This window comes from Ascaphus truei, chromosome 4, assembly GCF_040206685.1.
Source record: "Ascaphus truei isolate aAscTru1 chromosome 4, aAscTru1.hap1, whole genome shotgun sequence".
NCBI lineage: Eukaryota > Metazoa > Chordata > Amphibia > Anura > Ascaphidae > Ascaphus > Ascaphus truei.
In genome coordinates, this window is record NC_134486.1 from 131,685,078 (window position 1) to 131,706,056 (window position 20,979).

General features: G+C 45.1%; 1 protein-coding gene across 8 annotated transcripts in view; it reads left to right on the plus strand.

The window, feature by feature from the left end:
• Nucleotides 1-6,320: 6,320 nt before the first annotated feature.
• BIRC6 (baculoviral IAP repeat containing 6) overlaps nucleotides 6,321-20,979 on the plus strand; it is a 240,383-nt gene continuing 225,724 nt past the window's right edge. For all 8 annotated transcript variants that reach the window (XM_075596608.1, XM_075596614.1, XM_075596615.1 and 5 more), the window contains exon 1: nucleotides 6,321-6,688. In XM_075596608.1, the coding sequence (XP_075452723.1) occupies nucleotides 6,502-6,688 (187 nt within the window). In that variant the 5' untranslated portion in view covers nucleotides 6,321-6,501. The remainder of the gene's footprint in view (nucleotides 6,689-20,979) is intronic.

Sequence of the window (20,979 nt, forward strand, 5' to 3'; positions counted from 1 at the left end):
CCATGCTGTAAAATGGCTGCAGTCATCTCTCCTGCTGACAATAAGGCCTGGTAAGTTATGGGCATGCCAGCAGTAATTATGGAGGTTTGCCCTCACACCCTGGTGAAGTGCCCTATGTATGGATGGGAGTGGTCACATGCTCTGAATCCATGATTAGTGATGTCAGAGTTGTGTCAGCCCCCAGAGGATACATAAGGCACAGCACTGTTCAAAAGTTAGTTGTTGCTGAGTAGTTGGAGGAGTAGTTCAGTAGGTTGGTGGTAGAAGGAACAAGTCTGAGTGCAGACTTGGAAGAATACCGCTTATGATACTGTGACCAGGGACCTGGCACAGGGACTGTCTCCCTACGAGGAGATAGGTGATCCCCATTTAAGGAGAGGCTACCTTTCAAAGGGAAGTGCGGTGAACATGAGCGGCTAAGTACAACCACTGTGAGGGGCAGTTGGCCCGCCGCAAGCAATAAAGATGATCCTGTTAAACTATACCCTCATGTGTAAGTGTGGAGTGATTACACAGAGGAGTGCACCACAGAGGAGTTCCTCACCAGGACCATCCACAAGCGGAAGCTGGGATCCTGATGAGGTGGAGGCGCTGCACTGGATATAGGTAGGACTCATGCACACTACCTCAGCTGCCTGTCTGGGTTGGCAATCCCCACACAACATCATGCGGGAGACTAAGGAGTCCTGTTGCCAACAGGTGCACCACCAGACACTACACTGTAATGGGGACTGGTTAGACCACAGGGACCAATATGAGATTGGGTGGGTCAGGCCAGGCCAGAAAATCCGTTACATTTGGAGGTGCTGCTGAGAGACCTGTCAACAGGACAGGCTTTTGCTAGGCACACTGGGAAACAGGGAGAGTGTATGCTGCCACTTTGTGCTGTGTTGGGACGGACCTAGGAGTAGTCAGGGGGCTGATGGAGTATAGTCAGCTCGCAGGGACGACCTAGGGGCCTGAAAGGAGTTGGGGGTTTGGAGCCGGGCTATAGCTGTCCTAGTCACCTTGAGGCAGTGCTAGTTGGAAGGATGCCTAAAGGGATAGCCTGTTAACGTGGTCAGGAATTCTGGAGAGGGTCTGCACTAGGCTAGCCAACAGTAGGTAGACGCCCAAGTACTGCATGGAAGAGCCAGAGTACTCTAGCCCATTCCAGACCACTTACCGAAGGGAGCACAGACTGGGAGGAAGGAGATACAGCAGACACTGAGAGAGTGAGCCTAGCCTGAGGTAGTGCAAACACGAGTCCAGCCTACATTAGGTACACAAGGTGGTGCATCAAGGTAATCTTTATTGTACCGGTGTGGTAGCTGCCCCGCAGAGAGGAGCTCCATGTACAATAATTCTAAGTACAGTGAAAGCATGGCGACCGCAAGAATGGAGGATCCGCGCGGTGCGGAAGGTCCAAGATGGCGGACGGAGGTTAATGAAGAGAGCGCACATGGCGTGTGTGCAGCAGAGCAAGCGGCAGAAGGAACTTTTGCAAGCATGCTGTGGAGTGGCGCTAAAGCTGTAGCTGCGCCGTTTTTGTCCTGTCTAGGGTCTAGGGGCACGACCCCCGAAGACATAGAGGACATTGTGATAGTGTGCGATGGAAATGGTGAAAAATAAGTATTTGCTTGCCAGCCGGTGAGCACTATACAAAGAGCTACATCGGTAGCTGAAGTAAAAGGACATGCAAACCAAAATGGCGGTTCCCGCTTCCCTGGGAGACCGCGTGGGCTTGCAGCAGAAAATTCTGCAGTTGCAAAAGTTGCAGACAGTTGGCCGGGATTGGAGCCAAAGAAAGAACCCCACCCTGTTGGGGATAAGGGCGCGAAAGCTGTGGCCGCGCCCTCCAGGACTGTGAAAGGTGCGGCCTCAATTAAAGGACATCCTATCAAGCTGTGGGACCCGCCCATAATTGCTACTAGTGGGGGTGGTTTCCAGCTGTGTCAGATGAGGGTGGAGCTGATCAAGGGAGTGGCCGGCAACTCAACCCCTGATGGTCAGTTGCGCGGAGCCAGCTTACAGAACAGATCGTTGCTGCAAGTGACTCCTACAAAGACTATGGCCTGTTCTGTTGAAGTGACTACCATGGTATCCACTGAGCCATACTCAATACCAGGAGGCGTCCTGGATATTCGGGTGGCAAGCACATAGACTTTGGTGGGTCTATGCCTACAATGCCGGCTACCAGGTGGTACCGTGAACACAGCGGCGGGCTGTCCGCAATGTGGCACCCAGTACCTATGGCCGATGCCTACGTTTGTGCCAATTCCGAATATCGAACCCGCGGGGGATACGGCTAGGCTGACCGCCGGGTCCCCCGGTGCACTGTGGAAGGAAGGTGCAGATCCCGGAGAATGGGGATCGGGGCCGGTTATGAAGGCCGAGCCCGAGGAGAAAGTAGCGGTCGGGCAGCGTCCCGATCGAGAGACAAAAAGGCGGTCGCCACGAACGTTGACCCCGAGCAGACGGGAGGCGGATTCCTCCGATGAGGAACCCAGAGTGCCGTCCGGTGCGGGGATCCGGCCTGTGGCAGTATCCTGTGGAGAGAACGGGAGGAGAGTGCCACTTACCGGGAGTATTGGTGAGAGGAGTCGGGTGTCGCCAGTGGAGCGGAAGGCAGAGAGACGGAGTCCTTCCATTTCTGGGACCGGCGGGTCCAGCGGTGACGGGCGATCCACGCCCACCCTGCGGAGCGGTAAGAGCAGCCCTTGTACTTACCAGGCTCCGGTGACGGCATCCGTGGAGGAGAGGTGGAGTCAGGCCCAGGCGGGGCACGAGAAGGCGGCGGAGCTTCCGGACGTTATCGTGGAAGAGATCCCGCATGGGGATCCATCGCAAGATGGCGGTGTATCCGGTTCCGGTGATGACGTCACTTCCGGCGGAGGTGGCGGAACGACCGGAGAGAGAACCTCAACGCCTCGGCGATCGGGCAGAGTTTCCTGATCACCTGTGACCATCAAGAGCTGGCAGGCGGCGAGAAGAACCGAGATGGGTGAGATTCAGCCAGCGGAGGGCCTCCGCAGTGCCAATGGACAATCCCAAGGTAGAGAGCGGGTCGGAACCCCGCGGATACCATTTGCCCGTCCTTACGCCCAAGCCCATGCCATAGTTAAGACCCCTGCCCCTGTCATTTCTTCCCGTGGGTCCACATCCAGTTTGGGGGTGTCGGAGGGTCCCAGGGAACCGGTGAAGAACGGACTGGGGAGAGACGGGCAAATTACACGTCTGACGATGGGTCGATGGGGGGAGGGTATTTGGGGGAGACCTCGGAGTCCAGCTGGAGACCTAAAGTGGCCATAGTTAAGTTGGAGGTAAAGCCAAAGCATGAGAGGTGGTCTAAACCCCGATCTACAGGGACATCGGGAGTGTCTTCCTGGGGAGATACAGAAGAGGGAGATTCATTAGAGTCCGAGCCTGAGAAGGTTAGGGAGACTCGGTGGTGGGCCCCATTATTCGAGGGTTATGTGGGGTGGATGGACCGCACTCGATTCCTCATGCAAAGGGAAGATGTAGTGGACTACTGGTGGGCCAGAGGGGAATTTTCACCAGAGAAATATCAAAAAGAGATGCAGGAGCGGTGGTTCCAAATCTGCCACGGCAGTATCAAGCCCCAAGGCCCTAGTAAACTGAAAGATCCCGTAGACCCAGATGAGCCCCTGTCTTGGGTATTACCAGGGAGAGCAGGAAATGCCAACCTGACTAGGTGCAGCCGAGCCGAAAGGCCCATTACGGCCAAATACAAATACTCCCATGGACTGGAATACCCCTACGTCCCAGAACCCCTCATGCAGGAGATTGAGGAGAATAGGGACAGATGGTTAAGAGAGACCATAGAGGAGTATATGGTCAACAAGGGGGGTGCCATTAAGGGAGCTAGAGCTGAGGAGAGGATAGAGCACCTTATGCGGGTGTGGAGCATAGGCAGGAGTGTCTATAAACATAAGGTAGTATACCGGCCAGAGAGAGGGTCGTCGCGCGACTATAGCGTGACCGTCCTAGATATGGCGGGTCGGGAAGTCAAGAAACCTGATCCCCGCCACTATTATTAGGGGGGAACAGGATGGTTGTTGTGCAAGTTAGTGGCTGCTGGTCAGGGCTCGCTTGACGCAATATGTTGTAAATCTGTAATGTTATACTGATTATGTGTGTCTTCCATTTTACAGTGCTTCCTGAAGAAAGGTACTTCAAATTTAGGTCCCAGCCGGGGACGGTGGGATTCACCAGGGGGAGAATGTAACCATACTGTAAAATGGCTGCAGTCATCTCTCCTGCTGACAGTAAGGCCTGGTAAGTTATGGGCATGCCAGCAGTAATTATGGAGGTTTGCCCTCACACCCTGGTGAGGTGCCCTATGTATGGATGGGAGTGGTCACATGCTCTGAATCCATGATTAGTGATGTCAGAGTTGTGTCAGCCCCCAGAGGATACATAAGGCACAGCACTGTTCAAAAGTTAGTTGTTGCTGAGTAGTTGGAGGAGTAGTTCAGTAGGTTGGTGGTAGAAGGAACAAGTCTGAGTGCAGACTTGGAAGAATACCGCTTATGATACTGTGACCAGGGACCTGGCACAGGGACTGTCTCCCTACGAGGAGATAGGTGATCCCCATTTAAGGAGAGGCTACCTTTCAAAGGGAAGTGCGGTGAACATGAGCGGCTAAGTACAACCACAGTGAGGGGCAGTTGGCCCGCCGCAAGCAATAAAGATGATCCTGTTAAATTATACCCTCGTGTGTAAGTGGGGAGTGATTACACAGAGGAGTGCACCACAGAGGAGTTCCTCACCAGGACCATCCACAAGCGGACGCTGGGATCCTGATGAGGTGGAGGCGCTGCACTGGATATAGGTAGGACTCATGCACACTACCTCAGCTGCCTGTCTTGGTTGTCAATCCCCACACAACATCATGCGGGAGACTAAGGAGTCCTGTTGCCAACAGGTGCACCACCAGACACTACACTGTAATGGGGACTGGTTAGACCACAGGGACCAATATGAGATTGGGTGGGTCAGGCCAGGCCAGAAAATCCGTTACATTTGTTTAAAACCAGAGACAGAACATGAAACACCGACAGAGCCCAGTGCCCAGTGCTACACAGACAGAGCGTCACATGGTGCAGTAGTCAGCCAATGAGGAGGGGAGGGAGGCGGCTACGGGGAGGGAGGCGGCTTCCCTCTCCCCATATTTGCTGAGGGGGTGACGGGGCACAGATCCGCTCACTGTCTCTCCCCGAGACGGAGAGGGGACGGGAGGGCTGTGACATCCGCGGGGAACACAGCCTGGAGAGTGACATTAGCCCCTGTCATGGCCGCGCCCCCCGGCCCATCTTGGCCACGCCCCCCCGCTCCAGCTCCCGCTCCCTACAGACCGCAGATAGCGGTCAAGTGCCTCTCCACGCGCCGCCTCTGCAGTGCGGGCGCGTGGTCTGAGGCAGCGGGGCCTTAGCAGCACCACGCGGCGGCGTAGGCAGTAATTCTAAGGCTGCGGCCCCAGTAATGTCTGTGACACGCGCGCCCAGCGGGGGGGGGGGGGGGGTGCGGTGCGTGTCACAGCGCTAACTGCGATCTGTGAGGAGGAGAATCTTGCGACGGGAGGGGGCGTGGTCGGGGATTTGCGTCCGTCGCTAGGAGTAAACTCAATTTTAGTGAGTTGTGACATACCCTGCAGCACGGCGCGGCTGCACCTTCTGCGTGACAGTGCGTAGTGGGCCCAGCCCCATTGAGGGGCGGTGCTTACACGCACAGTGCACGCCGCGCCGTGCGCACAGGCTGTACTGGGACCGCAGCCTTACTACATATGTACGTGGTCCAGTCTTGCCAAGTTTGTATTTTTTTTTTTTTTTTAGGAAAAGCTGTACAAATATATATTTTGTTTGAACTGGAAAACACCTAGGAAATTGCTAAGCAGCATGTCAGCATTACACAAAAAACAAAAGCCGTGATTGTTGCTGCTCCTCTGACGTCACACACCTGCTAGAACTGACTAGGTTAGCGAGAGGGGTTTTGCATTCAGCACCTTGTGTGAGTTGTCCTCATATTTGTATCTCAATAAAGTTTTGTTTGACATATAGGATTGACAAAACAGAAGAAAAAAAAAAACAAGGCAGCGGTTTTATGATCTCAAAACCACAGCCGCGCGCGCACTCCCCCTTTCTACTGCCCTCGCGCATACGGCCCAACGTCACAAGATTGGGTGTCGCGCGCCCGCAGCTGTCGTTATCGTCACTTCCTTTCGATTGCCCCCGCCCCCCTCTCTCTTCCTTCTGCCCGTCCGGCTTCCTGGCTGCCCCGGATGGTGTATAGCGGTAGCGGTGCTGCAGGTCCCCTGTCACCCGACGCAGCGGCGGCCGCCGGGTTTGTGTCTCCTCCTCCTCCTCACCCCCCTCCCGCGGAGCCGGGCTTCTCCTCTCTCTGCCCCCGCAGCTCCCCGCTTCTCTCACCCTCGGCCTTGTCTCCCCGGTGTCCCGCCTGTCCGGTCGCATCGCCTCGGAGGAGGGGGCCCTGCTGCCGAAGATGGCGGCGGCGGCGGCCTCGGACTGGCTGGTGATGAGGGACGGCTGCCTGCGCTGCGATGAGCACGGCCTGAGCAGCTTGTCCTATCACCCGGCGCTGAACGCCATCCTCGCCGTGACCAGCCGGGGCAGCATCAAAGTGATCGATGGCACCTCCGGAGCTATCCTGCAGGCGTCAGCAATGCACGGTGAGAGGGGGGAAGGCACCCTCATTATTATACACAGGGTCACTGCTAACAGAGCCACATGTATAAAGAGATATATATTTCATACAGAGACATAACTATAGAGATGCTCATTACAGATATCAGTGAGACATTCATTATACACAGGTGTACTTCTTACAGGGACATCACTGTAGAGATGCTTATTAATGATCCATTATTATGGAAATATTAATTATACAGAGGAAGATACTGATGTAAAGAGAAATCACTATAGCTATGCTTACTATACAGAGAGACATACTTATTGCAGAGATACATTCTTTTAGCTTGAGGGATATGCTAAAGGTTTATGCTGAAATAGAGACCAAAGGGAGACCAACAAAAAAAATACATAAACCAGACGCTCACTACTGAGAGAGGGCAATATTCTGATACTATAGGCTGTAAGTGAAACTGAAAGTGTCAGACCTACTGACAGGATAGAATTCAAATGAGTTTAATGTGCATCAGGACTCAGAAAAACAGTGAGACTGACAGGACTAGGACACAGAAAAGCAGTGTCTTATCCTCCGACAGGACTGGCGAGGGAGAGTCTTACTCTCCAACAGGACTTGGTAAGAGAGGGTCTTCACCTCCCGGATGGTACACGGTGAGAGCGATTGTCTGACTCCCCCCGGCGTTTCTCAGTGTCGGTGGGCGAGGGGCTGACTCTCCTCCCCCCCACCCGGCGGTTCTTAACGTCGGAGGGCGAGGGTCTGACTCTTTCTTCTTCTCCCCTCCCGCCCGGCTGTTCTCGGCGTCAGAGGGCGAGGGGCTGACTCGTTCTTCCACCAAACCCCCCCTGGCGGTTCCATGGTCATAACCTTGGTAATTCTTTGTGACCGTATTTTTTGAGGGTGCTTTTATCTCCTTCCAAGCAGCTGCAATAGAGCACCTTGCAGCAGTAAGGATGGCTGAGATAAGTTTAGTTAAGGGAGCGGGAAGGACATCAACTTGTTTGCCCAACAGAAAGGTCAGAGGGTCCAGGGGAATTTCCAGCCCCGAGATTTCACAGAGTAATTTCTGGATCTTAGACCAGAACCGCTGGATCTCTGGGCATGACCACCAAATGTGGGCCATGTCTCCTCCTTTGACCACATTCCCTCCACCACAGATCTGGCGTGCCGGGGAAGATCTGGCTCAGTCTACTCGGGGTTAGGTACCACTAGAATAGAATTTTGTAAATATTTTCTTTTGTGATCGTGCAGATTGAGGTCTTGGAGGCTGCCTCCCAGACGTCCTTCCAATCGTCCATATCCAGTTGTAGATTGAGGTCTGCACACCACTTTTGCATATATGTGTGGTTTGGGTTCTCCGATATGGACTCTAACCCCCTATAGATCTCTGAGATTAATCCCTTCTGGTAAGAACCATTGATGCAGACGGACTCAAATTTGGTCGGTTTGGGAAATTTGGCGTTTTCGGAGAGCGCTGTAAGAAAGTACGTTTTTATTGCAAGTGTGGCAACTCATCTTCTCAGTTCTTGTCACTTTGAGAGCGAAATATCATAAGTTTCACCCCCACATTGGCAATGATACTTGGGTGTTAATACAGGGTATTTGTAATACCGCTGTTGTGTGAGTAATCATGTCGTGATATTAGTGTATATGTATCATTACCGTTTTTTTGTTTAGTTCGTTGTAATATAAAATATGACCAATAATGGGACTGGATTTTTTTTTTTTTAAGTCTTCAAAATGGGCTACCTATTGCCTTAGTTCTTATAACATATATTATAGATTTCGTCTGATGGTGAAAAATGGTCACAAGAGGTAACAGTGACAGCGATGAGCTAAAACAATTGGGATATGCTGCACATATGGTCCAAATGACAACTTGTTGCACGGATGCCACTGTATGGTATCTGGCTTGGATGTTGCTGCTGTCCATATAGGTTGCCACATTAAAATGTAATGCTGTCCCAAAATGTACCAATAGTGTTGGGGGGGGGGGGGGGGTGCATTTTTAAACCAGTTTTAAAATTTGATCAGTAAAGAAAATCTACAATTATAGTTATGCCTAATCTTTTCACATTCAAGCACGAGGCTAACTGCAAACAGCATTGCATCAGATAGCTCATGTAGGATCATAATTGCTTAGCAGGGTTAAGCCATACAGCCCATTTGTGTAAATGCAATGTGTCTTCTGTTTTGTAACTGCCTAGTAAAATATGCTATAATTCCTTTCATCCATATATATTTTTTTTTCCAGGAAAGGAGTAATACGCTCCTCCATTCTTCTATCTGTATGTGTTTTAGTTCATAAGCTGCAGTTAATGGTTTTCTCACCTGTGTTATTGTCAGACTGAAAAAAATGTGCTCATTTTTCAGGGAGTGGTGATGGTAATTTTGAAATCCTCAGGGAGCAAGCACAGGAAAAAGCAGCTTGTGCTCTTCTGAACAGGATAAATTATTCTCACAGTGTAAAGAGGTCGGTCTTGCGTTGTCACGGTCACTGACCCAACTCCCATGTCCTTGCCTATGCAGGCTCACAATATGTGGTAATCGGCACTACTGAGGGATGCGTGCAGGTGTCTGCCTCGGAGTGTGCTCTTGATAATTTCCCCCTCTCCTCTGAAGGATGTATGCAGATTTACTATAAACACTAGGTCCTTGTATATTGTGTGGTGTGCCACTGTTTTTACATGTAGTCTAAAATTTTTTTTTTTTTAATCTCAATGTTTGTTATTTTCATGTTGTGTAGATACCTCTAGTGGCCTCTCAAAGCATATTACTCTGACCCCTAAACATGTCATAGCTTTGCTGTTGTGACCTAGCGGAGGAGAAGTTTCTTCATACCGTGCCATCTAGAAAGACGCCTGAGAGCAGGATTGTCTGTTTAGAGAACAGTCTTTCCATTGCTCGTTGTAGTGTTAGGCCATGCAAACAGGTGTCTGCCTTGACGTGGCTCGCAAGCTTACAACGCTTTGGCCAAAGGGTTAAACTAAATGACCCTGTTTCAAGAGTAATATATAAGTATTTTACTGTGTGTTTGTCATGTTGTATGTAGCATTGGGCTTCTCTGTCGTCTGTTGTATACATATGCCACGCTCAATAGCACTCCATTTTGACACATATACATATATATATTTTGTGGGGGCTCAGGGGTTCCCAAAAAGAGCTTGCTGGGGTTCTGTGTTTTGTCCATATTTATTAAGCGGTGCTATTCCATAGAACACCTTCAAGTATATGGGCTTTAAAGCTGTCTTGCAGCAGTGGACGATGTATTATGGACTAGCAACACTTAGTTAATATGGGCCTGTATGCCTCAGGAGTAATTGAGATGGGCAGTGATTATACTCGGCTGCTATTTTACTGAACTGACTTTTGATTGCTAATTATATTTATATGCCTTCTAATGAGAAGTAAAAAAAGGATGTTGGTTGTCCCCAATATTGTAATTTTAGCACACTAAAAAAAAAAATATACATATACATTAAAAACAAACAAAAAAAAAAAAACCTTTCAGCCATTATTTCAATTATATTTTGGTGATCTTGTTTTCACCTTAAAGGTTTGTTTAGACTGCTGGCATGTTCTTTGCTCCACCCTAATAGTAAAGCTATTATATACTGTACATGCACAGCACTTCCTCATTTGCTGTGTAGGAAAGAAAGGGAAGAGAAGCTAGTCAAATCTACAATAAAATTCAATTTACAAAAACATAGCAGGAGGTAAAAAATATTTTTGTCTTTTTTTTTTTCTTAGTGACATTAAAGCAGTATTTCCTTTTTGCCCGTTTTTGATTTAATAAAGGCACCAGTTCCTTTTTTTTTAATGGCAATGTAATTATCTAAGCTGACGATTTGATCTTCGCCGGCCGATCACGAGAGAACAGATCTTGCTTCCCAGGGCACGCAATATGGGCGCATATTTCAAAAGAGTAAGGCCTGGGACATAGTAAGTTTAAGCGTCGCTGAGGCGGGCTGAGCCGCGCTGAGCAGATGCACAAAGCCCCTGCATCTGTCATCAGCGCAGCTATGGTTTCCCCCTCCGCATGCGCGCTGATGCGTGCGGAGGCTGAGAAACTTGGAGCAGACAAGCAGGTTTGAAATTTGCCGCTCGGGGAAGCGGAGGAGCGGTCACGTGACCGCTCCCATCCAATGGGAGCGGGGGACTAGCCCCCCCCGCTACGCCTCCGCCCCGCCCCCTGAGCGCGCTCACTGCCTCGCCTGCAAGGACAGAAAAAAGCCCCATTTTCAGCAGGCGAGGCAGAGCAGGAGCGCGCCTCAGCGAGCTTCAATGTACTATGTCCCAGGCCTAAGTTGTGACTTACTTAATAGTTGCTATAGCAACCCAAGGAAGCTTAATGTATTCAAAAGAGCAAAGTGTGAAAATGCAGCAAATATTATCTAATACTACACAACTGATTTAGAAAAAAACACGTGATTTTAAATGAAATGCTGCTTTAGCATAATTATTACCTACCAAACCTAGTACGGTCATTCGTTCTCTGATTCTAGGTGGGACTGCATCTTTAGGTTACTAGATTACCAATCGCTTTAAGAATAGGTCATTTAAAAAAATTGCCAGGAAAATGGCTAAACTTCAGGTAACTTTTATAGGCGTTTTTTCCTCCCACGGAAATATTTTTCCATAAACTGAATGTGTGCTTTGTTTGTTATATAAATAGGAAGTGGCTCCTTATCCTGCTAAATATTGTACACGTTTGGTAAACTAGCTAACCTGGTTTTTCACCTTGGTGATTACTTTTATATAGTAAGAATGCTAGTGCCATTTATTCTCACTCACTTTTTACAAACTAGGTTAAGTTCCACTTACCCCGACAACAATGTGTTGCAATTTCAATTACTTCTCCATCCTAGCCGTGTTTTTTTTTCAGTGACAGTGAAAATTATTCTGTATGTTTTCCATTTTGGAGTAAAGTAATGTTGGAAAATCTTGGAAGACACAAAATGTCTGCCTTTGGGATTTTTCTAAGATCTACCTATAACAATCCTGATCACTACTCTTAAATTAAAGTGGCAGTCCCATGCCATGATTTATTAGTGTAATCTTTAGGGAGATTTAATCACCCTTCAATTAACTGTTGGTTTTTTGTTTAGATTTATTTGCAGCCTGCTAAAATTAATGTTTCTCTTTTCTATGGGTCATCTGAATTCAAATATTTTAACTACGTAGGTTTATCAGTTTGATTAATTACTATACTAACAATGGCGAAAACAGAAGGAACAGTTTACCTCTAGTCTTGAGAAAGCTATGGTGTTATTACCAAGTGACATAAGATGATGCTGAAAAAATTCTCCAAGTTTTTGTTTTACATGGGAAAAGTAAGTTTGAAAGTATAATTAAGAAATAACCACCCTTGTCCATTAAAAAACAAAAATGTTTCCATCAGGTACATTTCACTGTCGTTAATTCACTATGAGGCTGTCCTTTTAACTGGGACTCCTAACTCTTGAGCAGACATGCTATGTTCTGGGTTTTTGTTTGTAAAGCTTTCTAAATGTTGACCTGAAATAGAAAAGCGTACAAATGAGGAAAATTGTAGAATAAGTTGCATATCTGCGTCCTTTTACATGCTAAATTGAACTGTAACCCTCTGCTAATAGAAGTTACTCCATTTTTAATGCGTTTAAAGTAGCAGTCCAAGCTGCTGTTATTTATTTTTTAATTGTATTTTTCCCCTTTAATATGTGCATCAATACAATCCACACAATAATTGGCTAAGCTTCTGATTGGTTCATGGGTGAAGATTTGGCTTGGGGGTTAACTAAATGGCCGTCAGTGCAGCAGAAGAGGACCAAAGGTGCAAAGTTCTGTGGGGAAGATCATGTGACCAGGCAGTCATTAGATACAATTGGTGCACTGATAGAGAGAGGGCAGGGCTCAAGGGTGTGCCGCCAGAACCTGTTTCAGAAGAGGAAGGGGATGTGACTTTGTAAATGGTTGCTATAAAAACAAAAAAATGCTTGTTACATTATAATACATTAAATATATAATTCATAGTTTGAGAAAATACTTGTAGCATTTTTTTTATAGTACAGAACTGATTTATTAAAAAAAAAAACATGTTTGTTATTGCTTGGTCTGCAGCTTTAAAAGTAGGTTACAAATCTCTTTGCCATCACAATTCATAAGAATGAGTTCTACAGGTTAAATATGTGCCGAGTGAAGACCTTTTTTGTGTCTTGTTTTATGATTTATGAGTGGTACACATGTTTCATGCAAATTAGTTAATTGTGGTTTTATACACCTCCCATTTCGGTTGGCCAATAACTATTTTCCGCGATAAATTTATTGAGATTAACGATTTAACAATATTTATCACTTAGATATTTGTTCTGAGAAGACAATAACTGTTAATTTAAAACCGTTTGGGATGATAATAAATGAGTAGTTCTGAAGATAATTGGGTTTATAGGGAATAGAATTAAGAGCGTAAACCCAGAGCAAAGTGATCCTCTGGGGAAATGAGGGGTGCTAGATTCCCATTTATTTGTAACTCTGCTGTGGAATCCTAAACTTGCCTGTCATTTGCTGTCCCTAAAATATTGTAGTCGCACAGCTGACTGATAATACTACAATAATAAAGGTCTATATTGATCATATTTTTTTTTATTGCAGTATTATGATCATATCAGTAGTTTGGCCAACTCTATATCCCATCTGTAGTCTCCTTTCTAGGTAAAGAGCTTGGATCCTTCCAGTCTTTACTCATAGGATACACATTCCATACCTGTTCATCATTCTTCCTACCATTGTTTACACTGTTTCCAGCTCCTTTGTGTTTTAAAGCGGCATTAAAGATCTTAAATGCTTGTAACTCCAGAATGGACGATCTGATTAAAAATAAAAACTGCATTGGAAAGGGCACCAATAGAAAAGTTATAATGCAAACAAATGGTAAAGCTACTGCTTTAAGGTTTAGATTGGGACCTGTACGCCATATTGAAGATGGGGAAGCACCATGGGTTTGTTTACCAATTATCTTTATTATAATGTTTTCTACGTTAAGGGTTTATAATTGTACATTCAGCTGGTGCTGCCAAGTTGAACTGCACCTTTAGAGAGCTCAACAGGCCGCACATGTATGCCCAAGCAAAAGTTATATTTGACATCTGCAGGCTGCTGGTTCTGATTCTAAACTGTGCAGAGGGGCTTGCTCCGTGCATTGGCTCTAAAGAAACCTGCGTCTGGCCTGCAGTAGGGTATGATTGCTGCGAATCAACACTGTTTTCTATGCTGAATTTACCTCGACAGTCTTGGATTTTCTGTTGCATAAAAATCCGGTCTATATTTTAGTATCTGCATGCTGAGGTCACCTCTATTTATTGCATGCCTTATTCAGCTCTGCAGTGAAAAAGGAAAACAAAGTTTAGGTTTTCTACAATTTAGCTCCGTGGTGCACTCTATTCCTCAAGCCCCCCCTAACAGGTCAAATTCTCAGGATATCCTGACTGAGCCTCTGAGCCACCTGTGCTGAAGCTGGGATATCCTTAACATCTGACCAGTTGAGGACTGATTTAGCTAGTGGGCGTAAAAGTAGCATGCTCTTGTCCCCACAAGTGGACACAAAGTGGTGGTTAAAATCCTCCGCATTATACAAGCCAATGGAAAGCCACGTCGTCATCTGCGGCTTTTTATTGGCCCACCTGGGCGGTGCTGCTGCTTTAAGGTTACGGATGACCATGTCAGCTGCACCATTTAAATGGTCTTCCAGAAGATGTAACCGTATCCCTTTTTGCTTCTTAGGCCGCACTTATAGTCCCGGCGATGGCGAAGCGTCGTCGCGTCAAAACAAATGCATTGAATTCGTCGCGTGCGCTTATAATAGGAGCGACGCCGCAACAACTTGGTTGCGATCGCTGGAAGTCAATACAATTTATTTTTTTTCAGAGACCGCAGCATGACGTCAGCATCGCCGTTGTCGTGACTATAAGCGCGGCCTTAGTGTTTGGTCTTTGTTTCCGTTTTGTAAATGTATTGTAGCTGCTTGTTTCCCACAATATTGTGACATGAATATTTTCGTAAAAATACTTGCATATTGTGGCAGTGGATTTTGCTAGGCGTTTCTCCACTGCATATGCTCTGCCAGCCCCTGTGCTCGCGCACCCTCAACTAAGATCCAGTATCAAATGACGCGCGGGTCATGTGACATCATGCGCCGTAGTTTGATACGCAATGCCATGGCGACGCTTTGCCGAAGACAAGGTAGGAGACACTGCAGATGCCTCGTGCAATCCCCCGGCATTTTAATTTATTACCTTGGGGAAGAGCGCGGGGCTTCTGCAACCGACAAGCCTACCCCCCCCTAAAAAATCTTGCGCCCCCCACTTTGCGCACCCCTGCTATATAATACAGATACATGTAAGGTTATGCATTTGGGATGTAAGAATAAGCAGGCTACTTACAAACTAAATGGGACAAATCAGGTCAATAATTGATGGAGAATGATTAAGGAGTGCTTGTTTAACAGTAGTGCCCAATGTCAGCCAATAGCTGCAAAGGCAAATCATATATTATCTTGCATACAATGGGGTATGGATGGAAAGGAAGTGAGCATCATTTTGCCACTGGATAATTTTTGGAGGGAAGCGATTCGTAAAAAAGATATTATGGAACTAGAAACAATGCAGAGAAAAGCCACCAATTTAATAAAGGGGATGGAAATCTGACTTATGAGTAAAGGCTAGCTAAATTAGATTTGTTTACATTACAAAAGAGCCGTCTAAGAGGGGATATGATGACTATATACAAATATATTCATAGTCCATACAAGAAACTTCCAAAATAACTATTCATCCCAACGGCAACATAAACGACACAGGGCTCCCTTTAAGGTTGGAATAAAGATTTCACCAGCAACAAAGGAAAGGGGTTTTTTTTACAGCAAGGCAGTTAAAATGTGGAATTTATTACCCATGAAGACTGGACGGCAGATATAATAGATATTTTTAAGAAAAGGTTGGGCATCTTTGTTTAGAAAGGAAAGATGTATAAAGGGATATACCAAATAAATAAACATGGGAAGGATGCTGATCTAGGGAGAGCTCTGGTTGCCAATATTGATGTCAGGAAGGAATTTATTTTCTCCCTTCTAAGACATCACTGGATATGGTTTCTCTGGGGTATTTTTTCCCCCTTAAATATACTGTAAATACAAATATAGGATGAGTAACTGTCTAAATTTAACAAAGGTTTCAACTTTGTCTACTACAGTATGTAACTATTTAATATTGCAGTGCTCCTTCTTGGCTCTAAAGTTTTTTTCTGAACGCCTCTACAAGATTTAAAATCTGGATTTCCTGGTGCCGTGGTCTTTCATTCGTTTGTTTTTAGTCTCTTCCATTTATCAGAATAGTCACGTAGGACAAAAAAGTAGCAGGTTGGTGAAGAGCTGATTAATGTATTGCAGAAGAGTTAATTGGAACTTTCCACCTTCAGTAGAGATTTTCAACTCTTTCCTGACACACGAGCATACACTACAATGAGGAGTGTTGGTGACATCAGAAATGGGAGGTGATGCAGATGCTGAAAGGCCTTGGGTTACCGTGGCAATATTTTGTAAAGAAAAACAGTGCTATTAATGACACATCCTTTTTTTTTTTTTAACTCAACTATGATCTAGGCAGGATTGCACCAATAATGGAAGTAGCAACCATTGCGTGTGCTTTGATATTTTTGTAGCTAGGCTTTCGTGTCATACTACTTTTTGTTTGGCTTCTTTTCTTATGAGTAACAATCATATTTTGGGATTTTTCTCACTTTCACAGCGATTTAGAGGCTTGGAAACAGGTCAGGTCATTTGTTTACCTTGTCTACCATCAGTAGTATCTGTGTTACAAGTTGAGAAAACTTGCTCCAAATCATTTTTGTAGGGGATTACTTTAAGCACAAGACCAATTCCTATCCACTCTGCTAGAAGTAGGTGAGGTCATATACTTGCAACCAGTTTTTGAGCAGATAGAGGGAGGTGTTGGAGGGAGGCATTGAGGTTCATGTGCGTGAGAGGGGGCACTCTATGCCCCCCTCGCTCCCCTGCAACTCAATGCGCCCTCCACACCCCTGCACCTTTAGTCATCTAACATATTTGATTAACATTAAAAACCTAAGAAAAATAACCACTAGTATGATGTTTGCTTGTGATACAACTACTTTTAACATCTTCAATATTCCACTGTTCTTAGTTCCTTGGTCTTATAAGGAGCAGTTAAAGAAATCCATGGGAAATGGCACAATGTTGTGTGGTTGGAGCGGTGAAGTGCCCCTTTGCACCAAGTGCAGGAGCATTGCCGATGTTCTTTACTAAGCAACTTTATTTTGTTAACATGATCCATATTCTCTTAAAGCAGCAGTCTACATTGATTGCCATTTTGTTTGCATTTTACCTTTTTACAGTTGGATATCTTCTTTTGGTCTTTCCAACACTGGTTTTTATTTGAATACATTTGGTGCACACTAGAAAACCAAAGGAAAAAAAGCAGAATATGCTGAGGGGGCAATATACAGACATTAAATTAGCTCAACTCGTATAGGCTTCTGGGGAGAGAGTGGGGGTTGCTGCTTTAAGGCCAGCAGTTGTAGTTTGCAAAGTCAAGCCAATTACTGCTGGCAAACACGAAGCAGAACATCACTTTGACATGAATACTATTTTTATCTTCACCTTCTGATTGCCTTTCAGGTAGAAAGGAAAGTCTAAACGTCGGGATGAGTGGGGGAGTCCACATAGGTGTAGAAAATATGCTGCTTTCTTTGTGATCTGTGAGCTGTTAAATTAAAAAGGTCTACAAACTTCTGAGAGCTATTGTGAAAAGTAACTTGTTGGGAAAGATACTGTGTTGGGCCTGTGTGTAATTAATATCCATGTGAAATATTGTCTGCTGACGTGTTGTGTCAGTGTTGATTCCCCTGTAGAATTCAAAGGTTACATCAAAATAAATATAGCAGTTTCTACTCTGTTTAGCATTCTGAAAACCCCTTTACAGAAAATAAATTGGGACATTGCTGAATCTCTTAAAGCAGCAATACTACTTTCCAACTGTTTTTTTTTCTCTCTTTTTTTTGTGACTCATGTGACAATGTATAATTCTAAATTTGTACCCAACCTGGCAATAGTTTGGTGTGCCTCTTATAAATTTGTCAAAATCCTGATTGTGTGCCTAACATAATGGCCGTCTTTCAGTTTCAATCAATCTTTCAGTCAGCAGCTACAATGTATTCTTATATTATTAAGGTAACTATCTATTGTTACAGTTTGCAGCTCAAACTGTTGGGGACATTGGCAACAAATGATCACAAATAGGAAAGTGTTACAAAGATCTTGCACTGCTGTGAAGGTGGGCTGACAACACTGGTTGTCATGCTAAGGTATTTCTTCAGTTTAGATCGCGTCCTGCGTTCCCGTGGAGTGCAGGACGCGATCTGCAGTGCAGGTAAATGAAAGAGGATGACGACTCTTCCGTTTCTAGGTTAAGGGCCGTGGCGGTGTTGTGAGAGGGGTCATGGTGCTCTGGTCCCGTTGCCCCTTGCGCTCAAAGGGTTAATCCACAAACTGCTATCACTTGCATCCACAGCTGCAATCCAGAGACACATTTTTAGTTGGTGTAACCTTTTTAGGCCATCTGTAGTGATGGAATCTGTAAATGGCTATTTTCTTGTATTCTACAGGATTTGTGGGGGGGGGGGGGGGGGGGAATGTTCTGCTCGCTTAATTACAGTAGGTTAGGATTTCTGAGTAGAAAAAAAGTGAAAATATTTTCAAGAAATGCTAGTGGTTTTGATTTCAACAAATAAATGCCCCCTTATCTGGACTGAATCTTAATGTAATCCTACTCTACATTCTGTGGGTGGTTTTTCATTGGTTGTTTATGTACCAAAGAGATCTATTCTCTCTGCTTTCATTTGATGACAGTTGGGTGCTGAGTGATGGTGCACCTTTTTGAACGAAGCTTAAATCCACAATCCACCAGTGGGAACCAGGTGGTCCTGCAGAGCTTAACCATTTTCGTCTCGACTCCTGAGCTATTGACCTTTTTTATGTGTCTGCGTTTCTATTCCCTTTTGGTAAATCAATGTAACCGATATCAATCATCACTTCCACTGGCCAATAGAAAGATGCCATTTCATCAGGGCATGACATTGCAGCTTCCTATTGGGTGACCCTAGAGCTAGGCATAGCAAGGTTCAGTTCTAGAGGAGTAAAAATGGGGTGTTTATTTCTAATGTAGTGTTCAGGAAAGCATTGCTAGCTTTGTATTCTATTGATTGATTTTGTTTCTCCGGCTTTTATTCAGCTATGTTCTTAAGATGCCTTTCTCTTTGCCCCCCATCCTGCTAAACTGGGATAACCGTTGCTAGTTATTGTTTTAGAATGATGAATTTGCACTGTAGAGATTCTTCTTTTAAAGTAGCAGTTGGTTACTGTGGCTTGGGAAATATAAAGAGGATAGGGTTTTTTTTTTTTAAAGTATATTTTGAAGATAGTGGTTAACCCTTTGGGTGAGCCAGGACATAGACAATTTAGCTCATTTTATAGGGGAGATGGTGCAGAACGCAAACTGCACAACATTTTCTCAGTATAAATACTTAAAGGTATTCATTAAAGACTAGCTTAGACAAGCTACAGCCCAATAATAAAAAAGAGCTGTAGCAAGAATCCCCACCAGAAGCCTATATGCGTTTAACATCTGTAACATTTGTGTCTTGCCCCATGCCCTGCTTGTTTAAAGACACAAAAAAACAATGTGTTCATATTCGTGATTGCCACGATAATCTCAGATTCTAGCGATTAAGACCATCTTAAAACTGCGCTATTTTAACCTCCTGGACATGTAATATTTCCAATGCTTATCTCCTAAACCGAGTATGAGGTTTAAAAAATAAAAACTGCATTGTGGAGATCTATTCAAAACAAAAAAGTGACCAGTTTGCTGTTTCCCGTAAGGTAATAACTGTGTTTAATGTACAACGATTCCCCTACCTTGCAATAAAGTAATCAACACCAAGTTTTGAACTGCCTAGTTTTCCTGGGTGCTGCCATGTTCAGTGCTCGATCTGCGCTGTCCACATTCTGTGATAGTATTTATGACTGCCTCTGGCATGGACCACAGCAGGAGGGATTTTAAAGAAGGCATTTTATTGTGTTTAGCTCTGCAGTCCGCCCAGTTCCAAGGATACTTATCCGGTGTAGTTGCCAGTGATATCCACCCTTTTAGGAAAATCAAAGCAACATTACTAGAGAGACATAGCAGCCCCTTCTATTTTTTTTAAATGTCATATATGCTTAACAAGTTAGTAATTTTGGGGTATTTTTACTTTTGGACACTAAACATTTTGGCGGTGAAAGGGTTAATGTACTAATCTACTTGCTTCTTAAATCAGATTTTGCTTATTTAATTTACAGAATCTTTGACCAAAAAGGGGTTTCACTTGCACTTTTAGTGGTAGTTTTGTCTATTGGCTACTGGACTGGGAAGAGAAACTCAACTGTCACGAACTCAAATTGCTTTAAGAGGATTTCTAAAATTTCCACATCAGCTCTGTCCTTATGTGCCGTCTCATTTTCGCTCATACTGCTGCCAAGTTAATTGCGTGCTGCCTAGCAAATCAACACAGAGCCAAAGGTGCCTGCAAAATGGCTGAGACCAGTGTTTTGCAGGACACCTCCCACAGAACGGAGACGTTTAAGTACAGTAGCATCACAAAATAATCGTAATCTATTAATTTCAGGGTAGAGATTTTGGAATTAACACAAGTAGCTCGCAGAGAATGGTGTGCAGAAACGGTTAAAAGGGAACATTTTAATATTTGGGATACTTTATAAAGGTATAAGAAGTAGGGAACACACTTATATTAAATTCAGTGGTGGTCCGATATATACAATACTGTGTGTAGCTCTGGCTGCCTCTCCTCAAAAGGACATAACTGAATTGGTAAAATTGCACAGAAGGGCTATAAAACAATGAAGTGCATTTAATGTTCAGCCTGTGAAGGGTTCAAGATCTTTTTAGATTGGAAAAAGCTATGAAACTCCTACAAATTAAAAGAAAACCCAGAGACCTATACTATCCAATTATGTTTAATTTTGCATGGTTCCAGTAGACTACATATGTGTTTATACAATTTAAAGTGTGTAGACTGCCTCCTTTTAAAGAGGAAGGTTGGTGGAATAGCTCAGAGATACATTGCATCATTATATAAAATCTCTACCACCGTGAAATGAATTGCTACATTCAATTTGTGCACATTTTGCTCATGAGGCCCGAAGCTTTTCTGCCTACTTGGCTTCCTTACTTAATGTTTTGAGCATTG